The 20,140-nt window shown below is 42.5% G+C and overlaps 1 protein-coding gene across 2 annotated transcripts in view; it reads left to right on the top strand.

Annotated features, from left to right (window-relative positions):
• Positions 1–20,140, top strand: part of LOC126415193 (GATOR complex protein MIOS) — a 212,146-nt gene that overhangs the window by 131,803 nt on the left and 60,203 nt on the right. For both annotated transcript variants that reach the window (XM_050083411.1, XM_050083412.1), the window contains 2 exons: positions 395–525; positions 12,882–13,020. In XM_050083411.1, coding sequence (XP_049939368.1) covers positions 395–525; positions 12,882–13,020 — 270 coding nt within the window. The remainder of the gene's footprint in view (positions 1–394; positions 526–12,881; positions 13,021–20,140) is intronic.

Here is a 20,140-nt window from a genome sequence, read left to right as displayed (position 1 = left end):
ATTATTTTATTATTATTATTATTATTATTATTATTATTTGGCAGACTCTTGAAGATAGACCTAAACTATCCTGAAATAGTGTACTAACAAAGTTTCAAGAACTGACTTTAAATGATGACTCTAGAAATGTACTACAACGCCTACTTACCACTCACATAGGGTTTGTGAGTATAAGATAGGATAATTGAAATACGCACAGAGGCACTCGAACAGTTATTCTTCCCGCACTCCATTAGTGAGTGGAATGGGAAGAAACCCTAATAATTGTTACAGGGGGATGTACCCTCTGCCAGAGAATTCACAGTGGTTTACAGAATATAAATGTAGATTTTGTTGTAAATGTAAAAAGGGATGATATATATTTTATTGTCTCTTTTTTTATATTTTTGCACAGGGTTTTCAGATGATAAAAACAGCATGTGGCGAGAACTTTGCATCACGTCTCGCACTCATCTCTCTGATCCTTATCTGCGTGCTCTATTTGCGTTTCTCACTGCAGACTCTGAGAATTATGATGGCATCTTAGTAAGTATTTATTGTGTAAGTTGTATTGCAAGTAAGTTGTTTACTGAGTAAACAACGTTAATCCTCAAATGTTGTATTTTTATGCTTTGTGAGATGTATAGTAATGAAATAAAATATTCCTTGATAATTGAATGGTTATAGCAAGTAATATCATTGTTGGAAAGCTTTATTGTACTTGGCTTCAGTAATGTGAGAAAATGAGATTAGCAGTGGTGAGGTGGTGTAAGTGAAAGTTTCTCAACTGAATTAATGATGGTCATCGTTAATTATGTACTATGATACTTAAATACTTGTTGTCTTATTACAAAACTTCCAAAAAGACATATGCAATTTGACATTTTGACTCCCTGTCAGTTTACACAAATTGAGTTGCAAGATTTGTGGCTATGGTAAAGAGGACACAGAATTTATGTTAATGTGGTAGCTCATGTGTTGAAAAAGACACTTTTGTTATTGACTTTCTGTTGTATAATTTTAATGAAACTGAAACTAGTGCCTTCCTAAACTGATTATAACATTGGTTCAGAAATATTTGATATAACATACCTTGAGACTGTGCAAGAATCTATAAGCTAGAGAAAAAAGGGAGGATTCATTACACTATACAGCAGTATAGAACAACTACAGAAAGCTACCATAGCCACAGCCATAACAGTAGAGTCAAAGAAGATTATTTTTTTTTTAGTAGAGGCATCATTTCTAATTCATAATTACCAGCATCCCATTAGAAGCAATGCCTCTCAGTACTTCATCCCTACGTCCATGTATTGTGTTAGTAGATGATGCTTAGTACTTGACTCTGACATTCTCATTATGTCTGTGAGCATTTCATTATTGAAGTTTGCCCTACTGTTATTTCTTCTGAATCAATTTTTCTGTGACAAAATGATGCCTGGTATCAAAGTGTTCTGTGCAACCTTTGTAGCCATTTGTCTTTCTTGGGGCACTTACGTCTTTGTTGTCACACAACAATTTAATCGAGGCATGTTGTGGGGATCAGGATATTTGTCTTTGTAGCCATTGTAGTCACATTGCTTCCTGACAGGCATTAAGTTAATTCCATGTATGTAATTTAGGAGTAAAAGAGACCACTCAACATTGTCAATAGGCACACACAAAAGAGAATGGAAACTTCTTTAGTTTTTGGAAGAAGTCCTTGGATGAGCTAGAGAGCCCGCTTGCATGCACACATGCTAGGATTGTCACATATACTGGAAATCAGGGAACACCAGAGAATTTCGCTTATGTGTCAGGGAAGTTCCAGGTAGGGGGGAGGGGTGACCACTGGAAAATCTCATTTTTAGTTTAGCAGATGAAATAGTTTGTTTACGGAGCCACCATGCATTGCCAGTGGCTTGGGACAGCTAAGTAGCTGCTGAGTGTCCTACTCCATCCTCCCAACCACTTCTCGGAGTCAGTGCTGCCACTGCTGCTTGCTGCTAGCCAAGCAGTTGCTAACAAAAGTGGCACGGAGGTGTGAGCAGTGCTTTTTAAGAGTATTTGCACAAGTCATTTGTTGCACTGATTTATCACTGCGGTCTCAGTTCAACAACACACTGTCGGTGACTTGTGACTGTGTAAATATTGGGTCATACACTAGTGGATGTTCATGACAGGCCAGAACCGCAAACTATTCCCACAAGTATCTCTGACAGACCTGGCCCTCCTGTCTGAGGCCTGTCGTTTCCCACAAATGTGCGGCCTCTCCCATTGTATCTAGATTCTCTGATCTGCTTGCAGGCCAAGTCCATTTGTTTGTGTTGTAAATTGGTGGATTTTCATGATCTGTCCGCAGTTAAAAATTGCATCTTTTGTCAAAACAAAGTGGAATTTACATGATTTCATCTCTCTGTCATTCTAATGCAGTTATAATTGCGACAGAATCCTGAAACAATGGCTTAGTAAATGAGGAACTGAGTGCAATTCAGATGATAAGCTTATCAAAAATCACGTTCTTACTATAAAAATAAGATTTTAATTTCTTCACTTACCTTATTGCAATACTACACTAATGCTCATTCCACCAGCTATTAATGACCCATAAAAATTACAGCATTCCATTGCAAATTTTACAAAAACTCCTATATCATGGCAGATAAGAAAGTTCTTCATTTTATTGTACAGCAAACTATTCTCCTCTTTCTATGCCATCATTTGCCAAAATCTTGTTTCAACACCTTGAACTGTTTGTGAGACATGAGGGATGTTGTGAATACACTCCTGGAAATGGAAAAAAGAACACATTGACACCGGTGTGTCAGACCCACCATACTTGCTCCGGACACTGTGAGAGGGCTGTGTAAGCAATGATCACACGCACGGCACAGCGGACACACCAGGAGCCGCGGTGTTGGCCGTCGAATGGCGCTAGCTGCGCAGCATTTGTGCACCGCCGCCGTCAGTGTCAGCCAGTTTGCCGTGGCATACGGAGCTCCATCGCAGTCTTTAACACTGGTAGCATGCCGGGACAGCGTGGACGTGAACCGTATGTGCAGTTGACGGACTTTGAGCGAGGGCGTATAGTGGGCATGCGGGAGGCCGGGTGAACGTACCGCTGAATTGCTCAACACGTGGGGCGTGAGGTCTCCACAGTACATCGATGTTGTCGCCAGTGGTCGGCGGAAGGTGCACGTGCCCGTCGACCTGGGACCGGACCGCAGCGACGCACGGATGCACGCCAAGACCGTAGGATCCTACGCAGTGCCGTAGGGGACCGCACCGCCACTTCCCAGCAAATTAGGGACACTGTTGCTCCTGGGGTCACCGAGGACCATTCGCAATCGTCTCCATGAAGCTGGGCTACGGTCCCGCACACCGTTAGGCCGTCTTCCGCTCACGCCCCAACATCGTGCAGCCCGCCTCCAGTGGTGTCGCGACAGGCGTGAATGGAGGGACGAATGGAGACGTGTCGTCTTCAGCGATGAGAGTCGCTTCTCCCTTGGTGCCAATGATGGTCGTATGCGTGTTTGGCGCCGTGCAGGTGAGCGCCACAATCAGGACTGCATACGACCGAGGCACACAGGGCCCACACCCCGCATCATGGTGTGGGGAGCGATCTCCTACACTGGCCGTACACCACTGGTGATCGTCGAGGGGACACTGAATAGTGCACGGTACATCCAAACCGTCATCGAACCCATCGTTCTACCATTCCTAGACCGGCAAGGGAGCTTGCTGTTCCAACAGGACAATGCACGTCCGCATGTATCCCGTGCCACCCAACGTGCTCTAGAAGGTGTAAGTCAACTACCCTGGCCAGCAAGATCTCCGGATCTGTCCCCCATTGAGCATGTTTGGGACTGGATGAAGCGTCGTCTCACGCGGTCTGCACGTCCAGCACGAACGCTAGTTCAACTGAGGTGCCAGGTGGAAATGGCATGGCAAGCCGTTCCACAGGACTACATCCAGCATCTCTATGATCGTCTCCATGGGAGAATAGCAGCCTGCATTGCTGCGAAAGGTGGATATACACTGTACTAGTGCCGACATTGTGCATGCTCTGTTGCCTGTGTCTATGTGCCTGTGGTTCTGTCAGTGTGATCATGTGATGTATCTGACCCCAGGAATGTGTCAATAAAGTTTCCCCTTCCTGGGACAATGAATTCACGCTGTTCTTATTTCAATTTCCAGGAGTGTATTTCATTCTCATATGTTTGTGGGATTGGAATTAGGTATTGATCTCTTCCCTTGAACTTAAAAAAAAATTCAAGATGTTAGCTAAATTTTGTATGCAGCAATATGTAGCATAATATGCACCAGACACATTTTTGATTGCAACGAATTCGAATTTCACACAGTATAAGACTTTTGTGCAAAATATCGCAATAGCTATGACCATTAACAAAATGATAAACATTTCATCATTCAGCTGACATATAAAGCTGTAACTAATGTAAAAACCCTTTTTTTATTTTTATTTATGTATTTATTTTGAAAAGTTTCTTTAAAATCTTGTGAGAAAGGTTGCAGGTTAGCCAGTGTTAACACTGTGAGAGTGACGTAAACTGGTGTGTGGGGAGAGTGTGGGTTAGTGGACATCCTGACTGACTGTGGCTTGTTACAAGGTTTGCGTGGGTGTACCTGATTGTCCCCCCCATGAACCATAGACCTTGCCGTTGGTGGGGAGGCTTGCGTGCCTCAACAATACAGATAGCCGTACCATAGGTGCAACCACAATGGAGGGGTATCTGTTGAGAGGCCAGACAAACGTGTGGTTCCTGAAGAGGGGCAGCAGCCCTTTCAGTAGTTGCAGGGGCAACAGCCTGGATGATTGACTGATCTGGCCTTGTAACATTAACCAAAACGGCCTTGCTGTGCTGGTACTGCGAACGGCTGAAAGCAAGGGGAAACTACAGCCGTAATTTTTCCCGAGGGCATGCAGCTTTACTGTATGGTCGCATGGAGAGCTGCATCAAACCAGTCTCAGGACTGAAGACCACAACAACAACAACAACAACAACAACCTGATTGTCAGACCTGATCTCCAATCCCAAGAACTGCAGGTACTGTGTCAAGATTGGGCATCCAAAAACTTGAAGGCAGGGACTGTAGGTATCCAAGACTCTGTCGCAAATATCCATTGTCCATCAGGAAAAGCCACTCGTGTGGCCAGCTAATGCGAAGGTAGGTTGTAACTGAACCAGAACCCTTGTACCTCACAAGGATTTCCACTACACTGTGGGCATTCCCCTGCAATGTGATCCTTATTTGTCCTCTCACTTGTGTTTCAACTTGCCTGTGAAAGCACACCACCTTTTGCTTGCTGTGGGGGTGTTGTCAACAGTCAACTTTCTGTCCTCAGTCCTGTGGCAGCTCCTATGGAATTCAGGTTGTAGATCCTGGTGAAAACAGGCAAGGTGAAATTCAGTGTTCAATGGCTGAATGACTGGAGGTGTGAGGGTATGAAGGACCACAAGACATCAGAGTTACAGGAATATTGCACACTATGCAATAAGTCTTTCACTCACAGCAACATGGAGAAAAGGCCCTCATCAGCCACGTGGAAAGAGATAAGCACCCAAGGCAGTTGTGGTGGTCAGGAAGACAGTGGACATTCATCTTTTTGGTCAGTTGTGAGTGTAGTGCTACGATTTCAGGTATTGCATAGACTCTAGGAGGCTGCCTGTGAAACACAACATCTAAGGTCAGTGAATATGAAAAAAGTTCAAGGAAGAGAAAAGTTGAACTCTGGAGCTGGTATTTGAGCCGAGGACTGACTTTTGGACATGTTTCGGGCAAGGTTGTTACCATTCATTGCCCCATATTTTGTGTAATCCATCACACTCAAAAGGTTTCTTAAAGAAAGTCTGGAATATGTTTTTATTTTTACCCAGTGGTCTGTATACCCTCATTGACCATACTGGGATTTTAGTTTTGTTGATTGTGTTGTTTTTACCCTGCCGGTTTGGTGATGCATTATTCCATTAAAAGAGTAGTCCAGTAATGTTTTAAAACATAAGTGAGGACAACAGGAACCTCAGGTGAACTGGGAACCCTTGCCAAAAGGTTAGCATTCCAAAGTGACCACCAGACTGTGGCATTCTCGATCTATCCTTGCAGTGCTTAATGTAACCTACCCACTCTTTTTCCAGTGTCAAGCTTTGGTGTTCATTATGGAACTTGTTGTTGGTATTGCAGTGAAGAGGGAGGATCAGCAAGGTACGGCCCGCAATTTCATTTTCCTAATGTTTTTGTTCCTCTTTGGATGAGAGAGTTGCTTTCATTAATCCCTTCTTCACCACTTGCACATACTGACACTGGATGTATCCATCTGTTGTTGACCACTGTTCTTCCCCTGAGAATATGACATGGATGATGTAATCATGTTATTGAGATATTTGATAATCTTCGGGGTGTTAATGTTTCTGAATAATGCTGCTTGTCACATGAGGAGATAACTGGGCATGATAAAGATGATCTGTTGACACTAGGTGAAATGGTGGTAATTGGTGAATCAGGTGTCTCACAGTTGACAATTGTTTCGTCATTCTCCCAGCAACTACAGTGTTGCCTTCACCACTGCCACTAATTCGGTGTCAGCTAACAGTCACATTTCAAAGTACCTGATCCAGGATGATGCTACAAGGTGAAGTATTATGGACCCTGCAGGCTGTCGAAAATCATGTGTCCTTTTCTACTGCAGGCAAGCAGACTGCTTTGTTTCTGGTCATGTTCCCTAATGATAATGTAGCTAGTAACATGCAGCTTGGTTGGACTAAGACATCAAATGATATCATTAATGGCTTAGCTGTGCACTGTAGGAAAAATGGTCTCACAGATCTCGAAGGCGATGTTCCATTTGTAATCTCATTTGACGAGAGCCTTAACCAGGTGGCTGAGTTGCAGCAAATGGATATTACTTTCAGATATTTCCACAGAGTTAACAAACAGGTTGAAATGCATTACTTTTCATTTGTATTTTAGGGCATACCACTGCTGCCAATATGTTGGACGGCTTCAAGAAAGAAACTTCTTTCTGACCTGAATCTTACCAGCATGTTTCAAATATCAATGAATGGGGCAAATGTCAACCTGGACATTCTTGAACGACTTGTGTCTTGTTTTGAAGAGTATTAATGGGGACAGTGTGTCAACTGTTATTGATGTGGGATCTTGTCGTCATACAGTTCATCAGAGTTTCAGGAATGCAGCCTTAAAAACTAACTGTGGCATTTATAATATGTTGAAGAATGTACTTGTAAGAAAAGCAAATTATAAAAAATTTAATAAGCCCAAATACTTACCCTTCCCTAAAAAGTTTTGCTTCGTGCCCTGGCTGGAAAATGAGGCTGTATCCTATCGGGGTGTAAAAATCACCCCCTTCCTAAAGACTTACACAGTAGCACAAGATATTTACAGCTGGCCACTGACTTTGGAGTACCTTGAAGATTCTCTGCTGCCAGTGAAAATATATGTCGTTGCCTTTGTTCTGGGGCAGGTAATTCTCAGTTCGAGGTAATTCCAGTATGTGGCCTCTGCTGCATGTTTCCTGTCCAATGCTTTGTATTCTATTCTTGCAGATGTGGTGTCCATAATAGTTAAGTCTGATGTATTATCTGATGCAAAATTGGTATGTGATGTAAAACTTGATGACGAAGTTAGTCTTATTCCTGCCAAAGAAATTAACATTAGATCATGTTGTCCAATCTGAGCTGAAAAAGGTAAAATTGCTTGCCAAAGATATTTTAACTTTCAGGACTGATTTCAGGGATTTTGTGATCAAAATATGCTCACTCCTCCTCCTAATGACGATTAGTGTTTTAGGGCGCACAACAGCGAGGTTATCAGCACCCGTCCTCCTCCTAAAGTCACCTTTGAAGTATAGCGTTTGTAGATACATAAGCTTTTGCGATCCACCTGTGATAAATAGCAGTCCAAAACTAGCAAGAATAGAATCTCACAGATGAGTGCTAAGGACTGTGATAAAGTTGAGAAAGAATCCACACAACTTCTAGGTAAGCAAGAATTTTTGGATCTCTGTGCAAGCTACAAGAGAAGGGAGATGAACATTGATTGTTTTTAGAGAGACTTATTGGGTGGTGAAACTAGCTGTCAGAATTTGTATAGCTTTCTTTAGAAGGTTTTTATTCTGAGCCATGGTCGAGCCTCTGTAGAGCAAAGTTTTTCATTAATAAGGAGTTCATGACGATCAAACAAGAAACCAAGTCACTTGTAGCCATAAGTCAAGTGTATGATGGCCTGCAATCACCTGGTGGGGTCTTCAAGATTAATGTTGACAAAAGAATGATTCTGGACTTTTACAGTGCTCAAGATCAGTATGGTGAGGCTTTAAAGTAGAAGCAATGTGAAAAAGATGAAGCAGGCAAGAGAGCTAGATAGAAGAGATCCATCATCCAGCAAGTTGATGAACTGAAGCCCAAAATGTCATGGATACTGGCCGAGAGGGCCACTCAGTTGAGTGGAATTGATTAAGTGATCACTTTTCTCACAAAGGAGGAATTTTCATTGATTGATTTTAATTACTTGTTTGACTTTTTATTGTTTGACAAAACACTGAGTATTATTTGGGAGAGAAAATGCCACTTTAGACACACCAGTGGTGGTGTTCTTATTTTCAAAATTTTAATCTTACAATATACAACACATTTCTTTTATGTTTCTTGTATGATCTGACACATTATCTTGCCTGGAAAGTTCATAAATCCTGTACAGAAGGAGGAGAAAAATCTCGCTGTTAATTCAAAGTTTGAGTTAACTCATTAATAAACACAGAAATCCTTTAACTAAAAATGGATTTTATTTACAGTTTACCTGTTTGCTCAGCCCCCTGGTCACATATCCTGTAAATAAGACAGTAACTGCCTGTTCATACAAAATTAAAGTTACAAACACATTCAGAAATACTTGTCAGTTTATTTGTTTACTTACCCTTCAAGTACCAAAATCTGTCAGGGAAAATGCTAAAATTGTGCCTGGAAATCAGGGAGTTGTCAGGAAATTTCACTTTGGAAAACTTCTGGCAACACTACACACACACACACACACACACACACACACACACCTGTGGACCTACATTGAGCCAGCTAGATAGTGTCTCATCACTTCTGCTATTCAGCAAGTGATCTCTTTTACTCCTAAATTATTTACATTCTAGTAGAACTTTCCTTACTGTATTAATGACATGTATTCCACTTATATTTTTGAGTGTGTTACTGTTGGTGGTATTGATATTCTGTGAAATTGCTGCACCTTGTGATGTAAACAAGAAACAAGTAGTCAGTTTTCTGTCTTCAGTGGCCTCAGCATACTCAGAATCAGTGATGTCATGATCTTACTCACAAGAAAATCTTTAGGTCCCATCAAATATTATAGGATTCTTTTCATAGCTTACCATTGGGGTATTCCTGGGTTGTTATTGAACGGAATCACTTTTCCAAGGAAAGTTGCTACTCACCATATAGCGGAGATGCTGAGTCGCGATAGGCACAATAAAAAGATTCACACACATAGCTTTCGGCCATTAAGCCTTTGTCAGCAGTAGACACACATACACAGACTACATATTGCTTTTCTTCATCATGAACATGACAATACCTGTCATAAAAAAAAAGCCAGACAAGTGTCAAGTGTGAGTATGACTCTTGCTCTGATGGTTCTGTACAGACTTAATTATGTATGTAGATAATAAATAATAATAATAATAATAATAATAATAGTTATTATTATTATAATGCTGTTTAGCTCAGTGGCCTGGTACAAGTCTTTCTATTGCATGTCGCTTTGATAACTTGTGTGCCCCTAACCTACCTCAGTTATCCAACTGGGAAAAAGAGGACATATAGTTTAACATGGACTTTGAACCGCTTGTTGTTTTTAGGGTAAAGTGAAGATTGAAAAACCTGCGGTTCTACCAAGATTCAGTCCGTATCTGCCAGTTTCCAGGCACATGTTTTACTGCTGGACCACCAGGCCTGAAAAGTATGTTGATAGTTCATGTTTAGTTTATGATGAGTGAGTTTGTGAGTATAAAAATATATGACATATATATCCATACATTTTGATTGCATTGACTTATAAGCTTAAATTTCTTACACTGCCAGGGTACCATGGACCTTAGTATTTGACGTAAATTTTTACTTGCTGCCTCCACCTGTTCCTAGGGGAAAGGGGTCTTAACAGATGGACACACAGATGGATGGACAACACTGGCATTCATGGTTCTAGGTCAAGGGAAAGTACCCATAGGTTTTGATGGGTGAATTTGCGAGTATTGAAACATGTGACATAAGTGGCCATATCTTTTTATTGAATTGACGTAGAAGCTTAATTTTTCACTCTGCCAAAATACCATAGACCTTAGTATGCGACATAAATTTCAACTTGATACCTCTGGCTGTTCCTGAGAAAAGGGGGTCTTACAGTCGGACAGACACATGGAAAACAAAGTGGTACTGTAAGGGTTCTGCTTTTACCAGTTGAGGTACGGAACCCTAAAAATCTCTGAGTCTCTTTGTTTCATTATTTTGCATGTGGAAAGTTTATTTTTACTCACTTGGGGTACGTAGAGCTGATGTGATACCTTAATATTCATCTTCTCTTTGCTTGCTAGTGCTTCAGTATGTGTACAAAAAAATGGTTCAAATGGCTCTGAGCACTATGGGACTTAACATATGAGGTCATCAGTCCCCTAGAACTTAGAACTACTTAAACCTAACTAACCTAATCACATCACACACATCCATGCCCGAGGCAGGATTCGAACCTGCGACCGTAGCAGTCACGCGGTTCTGGACTGACGCGCCTAGAACCGCACGGCCACCGCGGCCGGCTCAGTATGTGTACAGTCTGGCCTTGTGGTAGGCAAGTTTTTGTCATTAGGTACAACTATTTGTGAACTGAGCATTGTGCACAACTCATGGGTGTCAACAATTATGAAAAGGATACATTGCTGCTTACCATAAAGATGGCACATTGAGTTGCAAGCAGGCACAGTAAGTAGACAGTTACACCCTGAGCTTTCAGCCAGAGTCTTCTTCAAAAAAGAAAGGAACACACACACACACACACACACACACACACACACACACAGTCCACATGCATACACATACATATATTCACTCATGCAGACACACCTAAAGCACACATGACCGCTATCTCTGGCCGCTAAGGTCAGACAGCAGGTGTTATGTTGAACGAAAGTATCAATCCGCAGTGAGGCGGGGGAGGGGGAGGGATAGCAGAGTTCGCAGGTGGGAGGAGAGAAGGCTGCTGTCTGGTGGACATGCAGGGAGGAGAAGGCGACAGTGTCAAGAGGTTGTGGGGGAGAGGGGTTGGGGTAACTGGGAATGGGAAAAAGAGGCAAATAGAGGGGGGAAAGACTGGTGGACGCATTGGCAGAGAGTGTTACAGAATAAGGGTGAGAGGATGTGAATTGGGAAGAGGTAGTAGGACAGAGGGGGCAGAAATAGTAGGGTGGAGGGTGTGGAGACAGTACCAATGACAACCTACATTAACATACTGTCCACACACCCTCCAACTAACAGTTTGTGCCCCCTCTGTCCTGTCACCTCCTCCCAATTCACGTCTCCTCACTGTCATTGTATGACAGTCTCTGCCAACACACTCAGCAGTCTTTTCCCCTCTCTGCTCCCCATTTCCCGGCAACCTGTCCCCCCCCCCCCTCCATCCCCCTCCCCCCTTTTCCCCACAGCATCCTGATGCTGTGCATGACAACCTTGTCCTGTCCCCTTCTAGTCCCTGCATTCTCTGCCAGACAGTGCTCTTCTCTCCCCCCACTCTTACCCTGCTATCCCTTCTCCCTTCCCTGCCCCACTGCAGATTGCTGCTTTTGTTCAACACAACAGTTGCAGTCTGTCCTGAGCGTTTGGAGATAAAGTGTGCAAGAGATGTGGCTGCTTGGGTGAAAGTGTGCCTTTTCTTTAAAACACTTTGACCAAAAGCTCAGTCTGTAACATTCACTTTGTTGTGCCTGCCTGCAATACAAGGAATCATCTTTTTTGGTGAGTAGCCGTCCATCCTTTTCATAATTGTTGGTATTCCAACCTGGGTTTTCCATTGTTTGAAATAACATCAGTGTTTTGACATGCGCTGATGCACCAGAGTCTACAGACTAATATTTGTGTATAACTTGTCCTGACACTGACGTCATTAAAATGTCTTATAGCTCATTGCTTTGGAAGTACGTTTTTCACTTGTCTTGTGTTTAATACAACAGTTCAATGCCAGTCTTGTATGTGTGCCTGTCAATGACTCAGCACCTCTGCTGTTTGGTGAGTTGTTATCTTTACTCCCAAATTATTAACATTCTGCCAGAACTTTCCCAGTCATAGTCAATGTTCTATGTTCCATTTCAAAGTTTTATTCTATCACAGTCGAGAATAAATCATTGTCAGTGCATATTTTCCTGCTGTCAGATACCGTAGCAGTTGTTTTGTAATGCATTATGGTGTCTCTGGCAGCCTGTACAGAGCACATTAAGAATGTTATATTATGAGCACAGGTGTGAGAAATAGAATACTGACTTTTTTGCATTACTATACCTGTCCTTTTTATTGCTCTGATATACAAGATATGGGGGAGAACTACCTTTAAAATTGTGTTACAGTATCTTTCAATGTTGACTGTATTATGCAGCCAGAGAATATGAACACGAGTAGTTAACCAAGTATGCCAACTTCCTGTTCCTTTTGGTTGAGTGAGTTGTATGGATCTCACCATTTAATGTATAATGACATTGTTTACAGATGATATGTTCTCATTTATTTGATTTTTTTCTGTTTTTTGTTCCACTTGTTTGATGTGTAGAACTTCAAAAAAGGATACTCTAAAATACTTTTGTGTGTTAAATGGTTTGAAGTAATGTTTATTTTTGGCAGAATGAAGCTGGCATTGCAGTATCAGACAAAGTGGCTTTTGCTTGTGTATTCCTGTCTGATGTGCGACTAGCTGATTATCTCCAGCAACTAACTGTTTCATTAACTGAAGAGGGTTCACTTTCTGGATTCTTGCTCACAGGTTAGTTACCTACTTACAGAATGGAAGTACACTGTAGATGTTGTTCTACAAAGATTTGAAAAGTCACACAGCTAAATATTTCATTCTGTCATCTTGAGTAATCTCTCAGCTCTAGACATGTGCATCATATACAGTTGTTGAATCACACCAGTACATATATATTTTGTGTGTATGTAATCTGTAAGGCTATAAAAATGTAGATAGTACGAAGTTGAGGGACATTAAATCTAAATTAATTTATGCTATCTAAAAATTGCAATAAAATTATCACAGAAATTATATGTTCTCATTTAATTCATATGATGAACATGAGAGGTATGACTTGTAATCAGCCTCTGTGTAAACTGCAAGTTATCAGATATTGTCATCCAAATGTCTGTGAGATTAATTTCATGGGAATGAGCCACATTCCTACACTCATCAATGAAAACTGCTTTGAAAATTGTTGTAAATAAACTTTTCCTTGAAAATTGGCATCCATTATTCAGTCATTGTGTGTTAGAACTTAATCCATTTGGATGATTCATCCCAAGAATCAGACTAACTTGTGATCAGTTGTGGCTGCTCTTTCTTGTACACTTGTACATCCAGGCAACCGAGACTGTTACAATAAAGTTTAAAATAATACTACTCGAATACTCAGAATCAGAATTCCAGTGTAGTTTGTACAAGCCTGTGGTTAACCAATCTCTGTTATAGATCACTGCAGCCTTTCATTGTTATACCACTAAATAAAAATTCTCCCTGGGGAGCTCGCCACTTGTTGGTGAGATTGTGTTTGGCTACCACAGATTCCCAGCCTTTGCAGCACCTCTTCCCTTTCCATGCTCTATGTCTATTCTGCTGCTATTATTGCTATTATTTTTTGCCTCCCTTTGAACATGTCTTGGGTATTTTCAGTAACTCGTTCTGAAGTTTCGATAGCCCGGCTTCTGAACAGTCCCTTGTCTGGTTTTTCCTTCGTTCTTTGTTCTCCATCTCCTCCCCTTCCTCTGCTTTGGCATTCGAGGTTTCTGTTTGTTTCTTCTTCCTTCCTGTGTGCTAGTGAAAGCCAGCCAACACATTTGACGCGTAGTAGGTGACTGGATAACGCATAATTCCCATCCCCGGGTTGACAGATGGAGTTCGCAGGTACCCCCTGGTACACGCCAGTCCCAGGGAGCAGGGAATGCCTGAGCTGTTACCTTCCCAAGTGCCAATTGGCTCTCTGTCTGGAGTTTGGGAGGTGTGAACAATCAACAGGTGAGCCCCCCTCCGAGATGGCCCCAGTTGGAAGGAGTGTGCCATCAGAGATGCTGGCAATCATGGGGGATTTTTTCACAATAAGCCACCCTTCTTCATCTCAGTCTACTTCTCCTGAACATAAACAAAATGAGGATAAGGATTCTATGATTTCCCCAGCTGCACCTCAGTTCTCCTGGTACCACATACCGAAGAAGGTCAGACTTTGGCAACAGTTAATCCGTTTATTATTAAGAAAGGTGTTGATGCAATTGCAGGCACTGTGAAATCCTGCTTTTGCTTACATAATGGGACTTTGCTTCTGGAGACCAATTGTGATTTTCAAGCCCAACAACTGCTTACAGCTTTGGTCCTCCACAGCTGTCCTGTTTGTGTCGAGGTCCATCATATGCTGAAGTCTTCACGTGGTGTTATTTAGACTTGACTGCATAATGGTCCGACCAAGGGAGAAATCCAAAATTATCTCTCTGATCAGGACATTACTGTGGTCCATTGGGTAATGAAAACGGTTGGTGCAAACTTAGTGCCTATACACACTGTTTTTCTTACAGTTGATGAGTAGTGCTTCCACCGAAGATTAAGGCAGGTTATGAAGTCATCACTGTCCACCTGCACATTCCAATTGCATTGCTACCAGTTTCAATGTCATAACCACACTCCCGTGTCCTGTCAAAACACTGCTAAATATGTTACTTATGGTACAGATGCTTCTGAGGGCAATTGCGTGCCTCCTTCTTCCCACTGTATCGGTTTTAATGGTGACCATGCTACCTCATCCTGTAAGTGTCCCATATATCTCAATGAGTGGGCCATCCAAGAGATCTGGGTGAAGGAAAAAGCTCCCTACCCTTTTACTCACAAGTTGTTGGCTTGCCGAAAGACCTGCCTTCAGCCATCTGCCACTTATAGTACCATTGTTACTATGCCTGGATCCATGAAGGACATTGCCATGCAAACGTATGACCTCCTATTCAGTACTGCAGTTGTGAAATTGCCCAGTATCATGGTAGCCTCCCCACACCTTCTCCTACAGTTGTGCAATAAGCCACCAAATCTTCACCACCAGTAGCAAAATCACCTGCTACGCAACCAGCAGGCTACGAAGGACAAAAGGAACATTCCCACAAAAACTTTTGATGTCCCTCCAGCCAACAAAAGTCTGGGTCTTCATCTGCCAACAGTAAAGGCTCTAAGAAATCCAACAAATGCAAACGATTTTCTCCTTTCCCTACTTGGAGATCCTCTTCAACAGTGTCGCCGCTTGATACCCTCACCCGGATGACCTCCATTTCATCAGTGTGCGGTGTCTACCGTTTTTCTGACCTGAAATCTCCAGGCTGACCCAGGGAGAATGTTGATGCCTCCATAGATTTCATGGAACATCGTCCTACAGTCTTTACAGCCTATAGCAGTGAGTCTTCGAAGGCTGACACTCAGCAGCCACTGAGGAGACTGCCCTTCATTTGTTCCCTCCTCCACATTCCCAATTATGAACCTTCTCTAATGGAATGTTTGTGGCATTAGATGTAACAAGGAGGAGCTATGCTGTTCTTGGAATTGCAGTGTCCAGTTGTCTTCTGTCTCCAATAAACAAAATTGCATGCTCAAGACCGCATTGACCTCTCGCATTTCCTTTCGGTCCACTTTGACCCCCACCCACCCAATTCAATCTCATGGGGAAACCATACTGCTCATACAAGATGATGCCCATAGCCAAACTATCTCATTGAACACTTGCTGCAAGCTGTTGCAGTCCACATTTTTCCTCCTCAGTTCACCTTTTCTCTTTGTAGCATCTACATCCCTTTGTCATTCACTGTCATCAGGGCAGACTTACTCCAGCTTATTGGTCAGCTCCCTCACACCTATCTGCTGCTAGCTGACTTTAATGCCTGCTATCCCCTTTGGGGCTCTTTGAGAACCTCTCCAAGAGGTTCCATCTTGGCTGACCTCATCTGTCTTAACACTAGAGCACCCATGTTCCTTTCAGACTCCACGCACACCTATTCCCATTTGAACCTCCTGTTCTGCACTGCCCATCTTGCTTATCATTTCAAGTGGTCCATTCTCTTTGACACGTACTCAAGCGAACGTTTCCCATTTGCTATACGTTTGTTGACTTCTACCCCACCTTCACGTAAATGTAAAAGGCAGCTTTCTAAGGCTGACTGGAGGGTTTACACCTCCCTGGTGAAATTTGATGAACAACATTCCCCAGTTGTGATGACCAAGTAGAGTATCTTACAAACATTATCCTTACTACTGCAGAATGTTCCATACCTTGCACTACTAGGTGGTAAAAAAAATGTTTATGGAACATCCTTATCCCCGTTTTGATGATACTCTCAATTGCAACTAATATATTTGTCCCACTGGTGCTTCCACTGTTGGAAACATTTTGTGTAGTCGTCTTTAAAAATGGCTGACAGCTCCTCCCTCCTTTTCTTCTTCACATCTTCAATGTTGTAAAATCGGTATCGTTTCCTGCCCTTTTCCATGTGTGGAAATAAGAAAAAGTCACATGGAGCCAGGTCAGGCGAATAAGGTGGATGGGACAGCAGAACCATGCCGATTTTAGCCAAAAACTGTCTATCAGAGAAGGCTGTGTGTGCAGGAGCATTGTCGTGGTGGAAGAAACAGTCTCCTGTCTGCCACAAATCGGGTCTTTTTTTGATGAAAATTGCTGCAAAATCTTCTGAAAACTTCCAAATAAAAGGTTTGATTGATGGTCTGGCCAAGGGAGCAAACTCTGATGAACTATATTCTTGGCATAAAAAAAGCAAATCAGAATTTTTTTATGTTTGACTTGATGACATTTTTTTTGGCGGGATGACAATGATGTCTTTTATTTGTTAGACTGTTGCTTTGTTTCTGGGTCACAACCATATCACCATGATTCATCACCAGTAATCGCCTTTGACACAAAATCTGGATCAGTTTCAAGCTGCTGTTTCAAAGCATGACATGTTTCAACTTGACGTTCCTTTTGTTGTCAGTCAGAACCCAAGAAACAAACTTGGCAGCAACCCTTTTCATTCGCATTTCCTCCGTTAAAATTCCCGGAAACAAGCTCCAAGGTAACCCACTAATCTCTGATAGGTGATCAGTTGTGTGTCGAGGGTCTGTGAGTGCAAGCTCTCGAATTTTTTCAGTATTTCCGTTGATTTGGGCAGTTGCTGGACATCCAGAATGAGTTTGTCATCAGTCGACGACATTTTCCATCGGTCGACAACATTTTGGCTTTTATTAAATTGAGCAAATCACTAATACACTTGAGTTTTTCCCATAGCGTCGTCCTGGTAAGCTGTTTTCAATATTATAACAGTTTCAGCAGCATTTTTACCAAGTAGGAAACAAAATTTCACAGCTGCACGCTGTTCACTGAAACTTGTCATTATAAAAAATGAAACAAGAACAAAATATTGCTACGAAAAACAGTCACAGGTTGACAACATAGGCACCACTGAACTGGCTCCACCCAAGGCAATGTCATTGCATTCTTTGGGATAGCAAAATAGCTAATTGGATTTACTTTATTAGTTCCAATAATGGTTTCACTCCATCTTCTGTAGTGTGGGGCAGCCTCCATTGGCTCTCTGTGTACAAGCTTCCTTCCGCAGTTTCCAGCCTGACCATAGCAGATGCTGTCATGCTGGAGCCTATTGCTATCACCAACATCTTGGACCGCTATTTTGTGGAGATTTCAAGCTCCACCCACTGTCACCTCTCTTCCTCCCTCAGAAATGAGTGTAGGAGGCTCGGATGATATCCTTTTCCTGTCAGAATCATGAATGCTACAATGCCACCTTTACTATGAGGGATCTTGGCTATGCTCTCATCTCATCCCAATCTCCCACCCCAGGGCTGGATGATGTTCACATTCAGATCTTGCAGCATCATACACAGTAAGGACAAATACCTTCCTTCTAGCTACCACCCCACTTCTCTCACCAGCTGTGTTTGCAAGATGATAGAACGTATGATTCATTGCCACCTGGTATATATCTCAAGTCTCGCAATCTACTGAACACTGCACAATTCGGATTTGTGTGCACCCTTCTGCAGTTGATCGTCTTGTCAAAGTTCATGGGGCTCATTTTTTGTAGGAAACTTTCTTGGTCCTCTCACATGTCTTATCTCACCGCACGCTGTACCTGATCCCTCGATGTTCTCCATGTCCTAAATGGTACTTTCTGGGGAGCATATCGGACCACCGTCCTCCATTTATACCAATCCCTTGTCCATTCAAAACTATACTATGGATGTTTCATTTCTTCCTCTGCACATCCTTCTATCTTACTTCACCTTAACACAATCCACCAATGTGGTATACATTTGGCCACTGGCACCTTTTGCATTAGCCCTGTTAAGAGTCTCTATGTAGAAGCTGCTGAACTGCCACAGTCATACCAGTGTGATGTCCTCCTCAGCGGATACACGTGCCATTTGTCTTCCATGCCTGGCCACGCATCCTATGCCCTCTTTTTTGATAACTCCCTTGACTGCCAGTAGGAGGAACTTGCTTCTTCTCTGTAACCTCTGAGAGTTCGCTTTCAGTTGCTGCTCTGGCAGATTAACTTCACGCTACCTGCCATGGTCCTGATGGGTGTGAACCCTTCACTACCTAGGCTTCTTGCAGTGGCCTGTGTGCATCACAGACTTCATTTACTTTCCAGGGACACTACTCTGGATTGAGTCTGTCACTGTAAGCTTCTTGACCCTTGCACAGAACTTAGTGATAGCACCTTCATGTACACCGATTATTTTTGGTGTTGGCTTCCAGAACAATGTTCAATCTTTATAGCAAAGTTCTTTGCCCTTTATCAATACACCCAGCAACACAGGCTTTTTAATTGTATCATCGTCTCTGATTCTCTTAGTGCCCTTCAGAGCCTCTGTGTGCTGTACACGCTCCAACCCTTAATGCAACAGGTCTAGGAAATCTTCCACTTGCTCGCTGTTCATGGAGTCCCATGGTGGGTTGGCTCCTGGTCATGTCAGTCTGATGGGAAATGAGGCTGCTGACACTGCCAAGGTTGAAGTCCTCCTACCTCAGCCTCCTAGCTCTTCCATTCTTTTGGGTGGTCTCCATGCTGCTGCCTGTCAGCAGATGGTGTCATTTTGGCATCACCACTGGTCTTTTCTTCATGGGAACAAGCTCTGGGGAATTAAACCTCTCCCATCAGCTTGGCTGACCTCCTCTGGCTCTCTCGTTGGGCAGAAATCATTTTAGCTAGGTGGCGTATTCGGCACTGTAATTTTAGCTATTGCCATTTGTTACATGGTGATCCCCAACCACTTTCTGCTTATTGTCATCAACCATTTTCTGATCCGATGCCCTTTTTCTAATTGCTTATGTTCCGCTGTGTGTTTGCTATCTGAATTATTGGCCTTTCTAGCAGACAGTGCATGGGCTGTTGATCACATCTTACTGTTTATCTGTCCTAGCAATATGGTAAAGGACATTTAATCTTTGGTTAGGGACCTCCTCTGTTTCAACGGCATATTTCGTGAAGCTTTCTCCAAGAGGACGTCCTTGTTTTTAGCTCTCTCTCTCTCTCTCTCTCTCTCTCTCTCTCTCTCTCTCTCTCTCTCTCTCTCTCCCCTTCTGTCCATTAGTATCACAACCATTAATGTGTAATGACATGGGTGCTTATGACCTCAATTGTTTTTTTGCCCCCCCCCACCCCACCCAAAAAAAAAAAAAAAAAACAAAAAAAAAAAAAAAAAACAGCAGTGCTCTTAATTCATGACTAACCTTAGTCATACATTATTGTTGCCAAATAACTATACAGCATGTCTAATGCTTGTAGTACTTCATTAACCTTATGTAAGATGGCTGCTACATTTTTATGTCTAGTGGTGCACACAACTACAC

This window comes from Schistocerca serialis, chromosome 1, assembly GCF_023864345.2.
Source record: "Schistocerca serialis cubense isolate TAMUIC-IGC-003099 chromosome 1, iqSchSeri2.2, whole genome shotgun sequence".
NCBI lineage: Eukaryota > Metazoa > Arthropoda > Insecta > Orthoptera > Acrididae > Schistocerca > Schistocerca serialis.
This window is presented reverse-complemented; position numbering and strand designations above follow the sequence as displayed.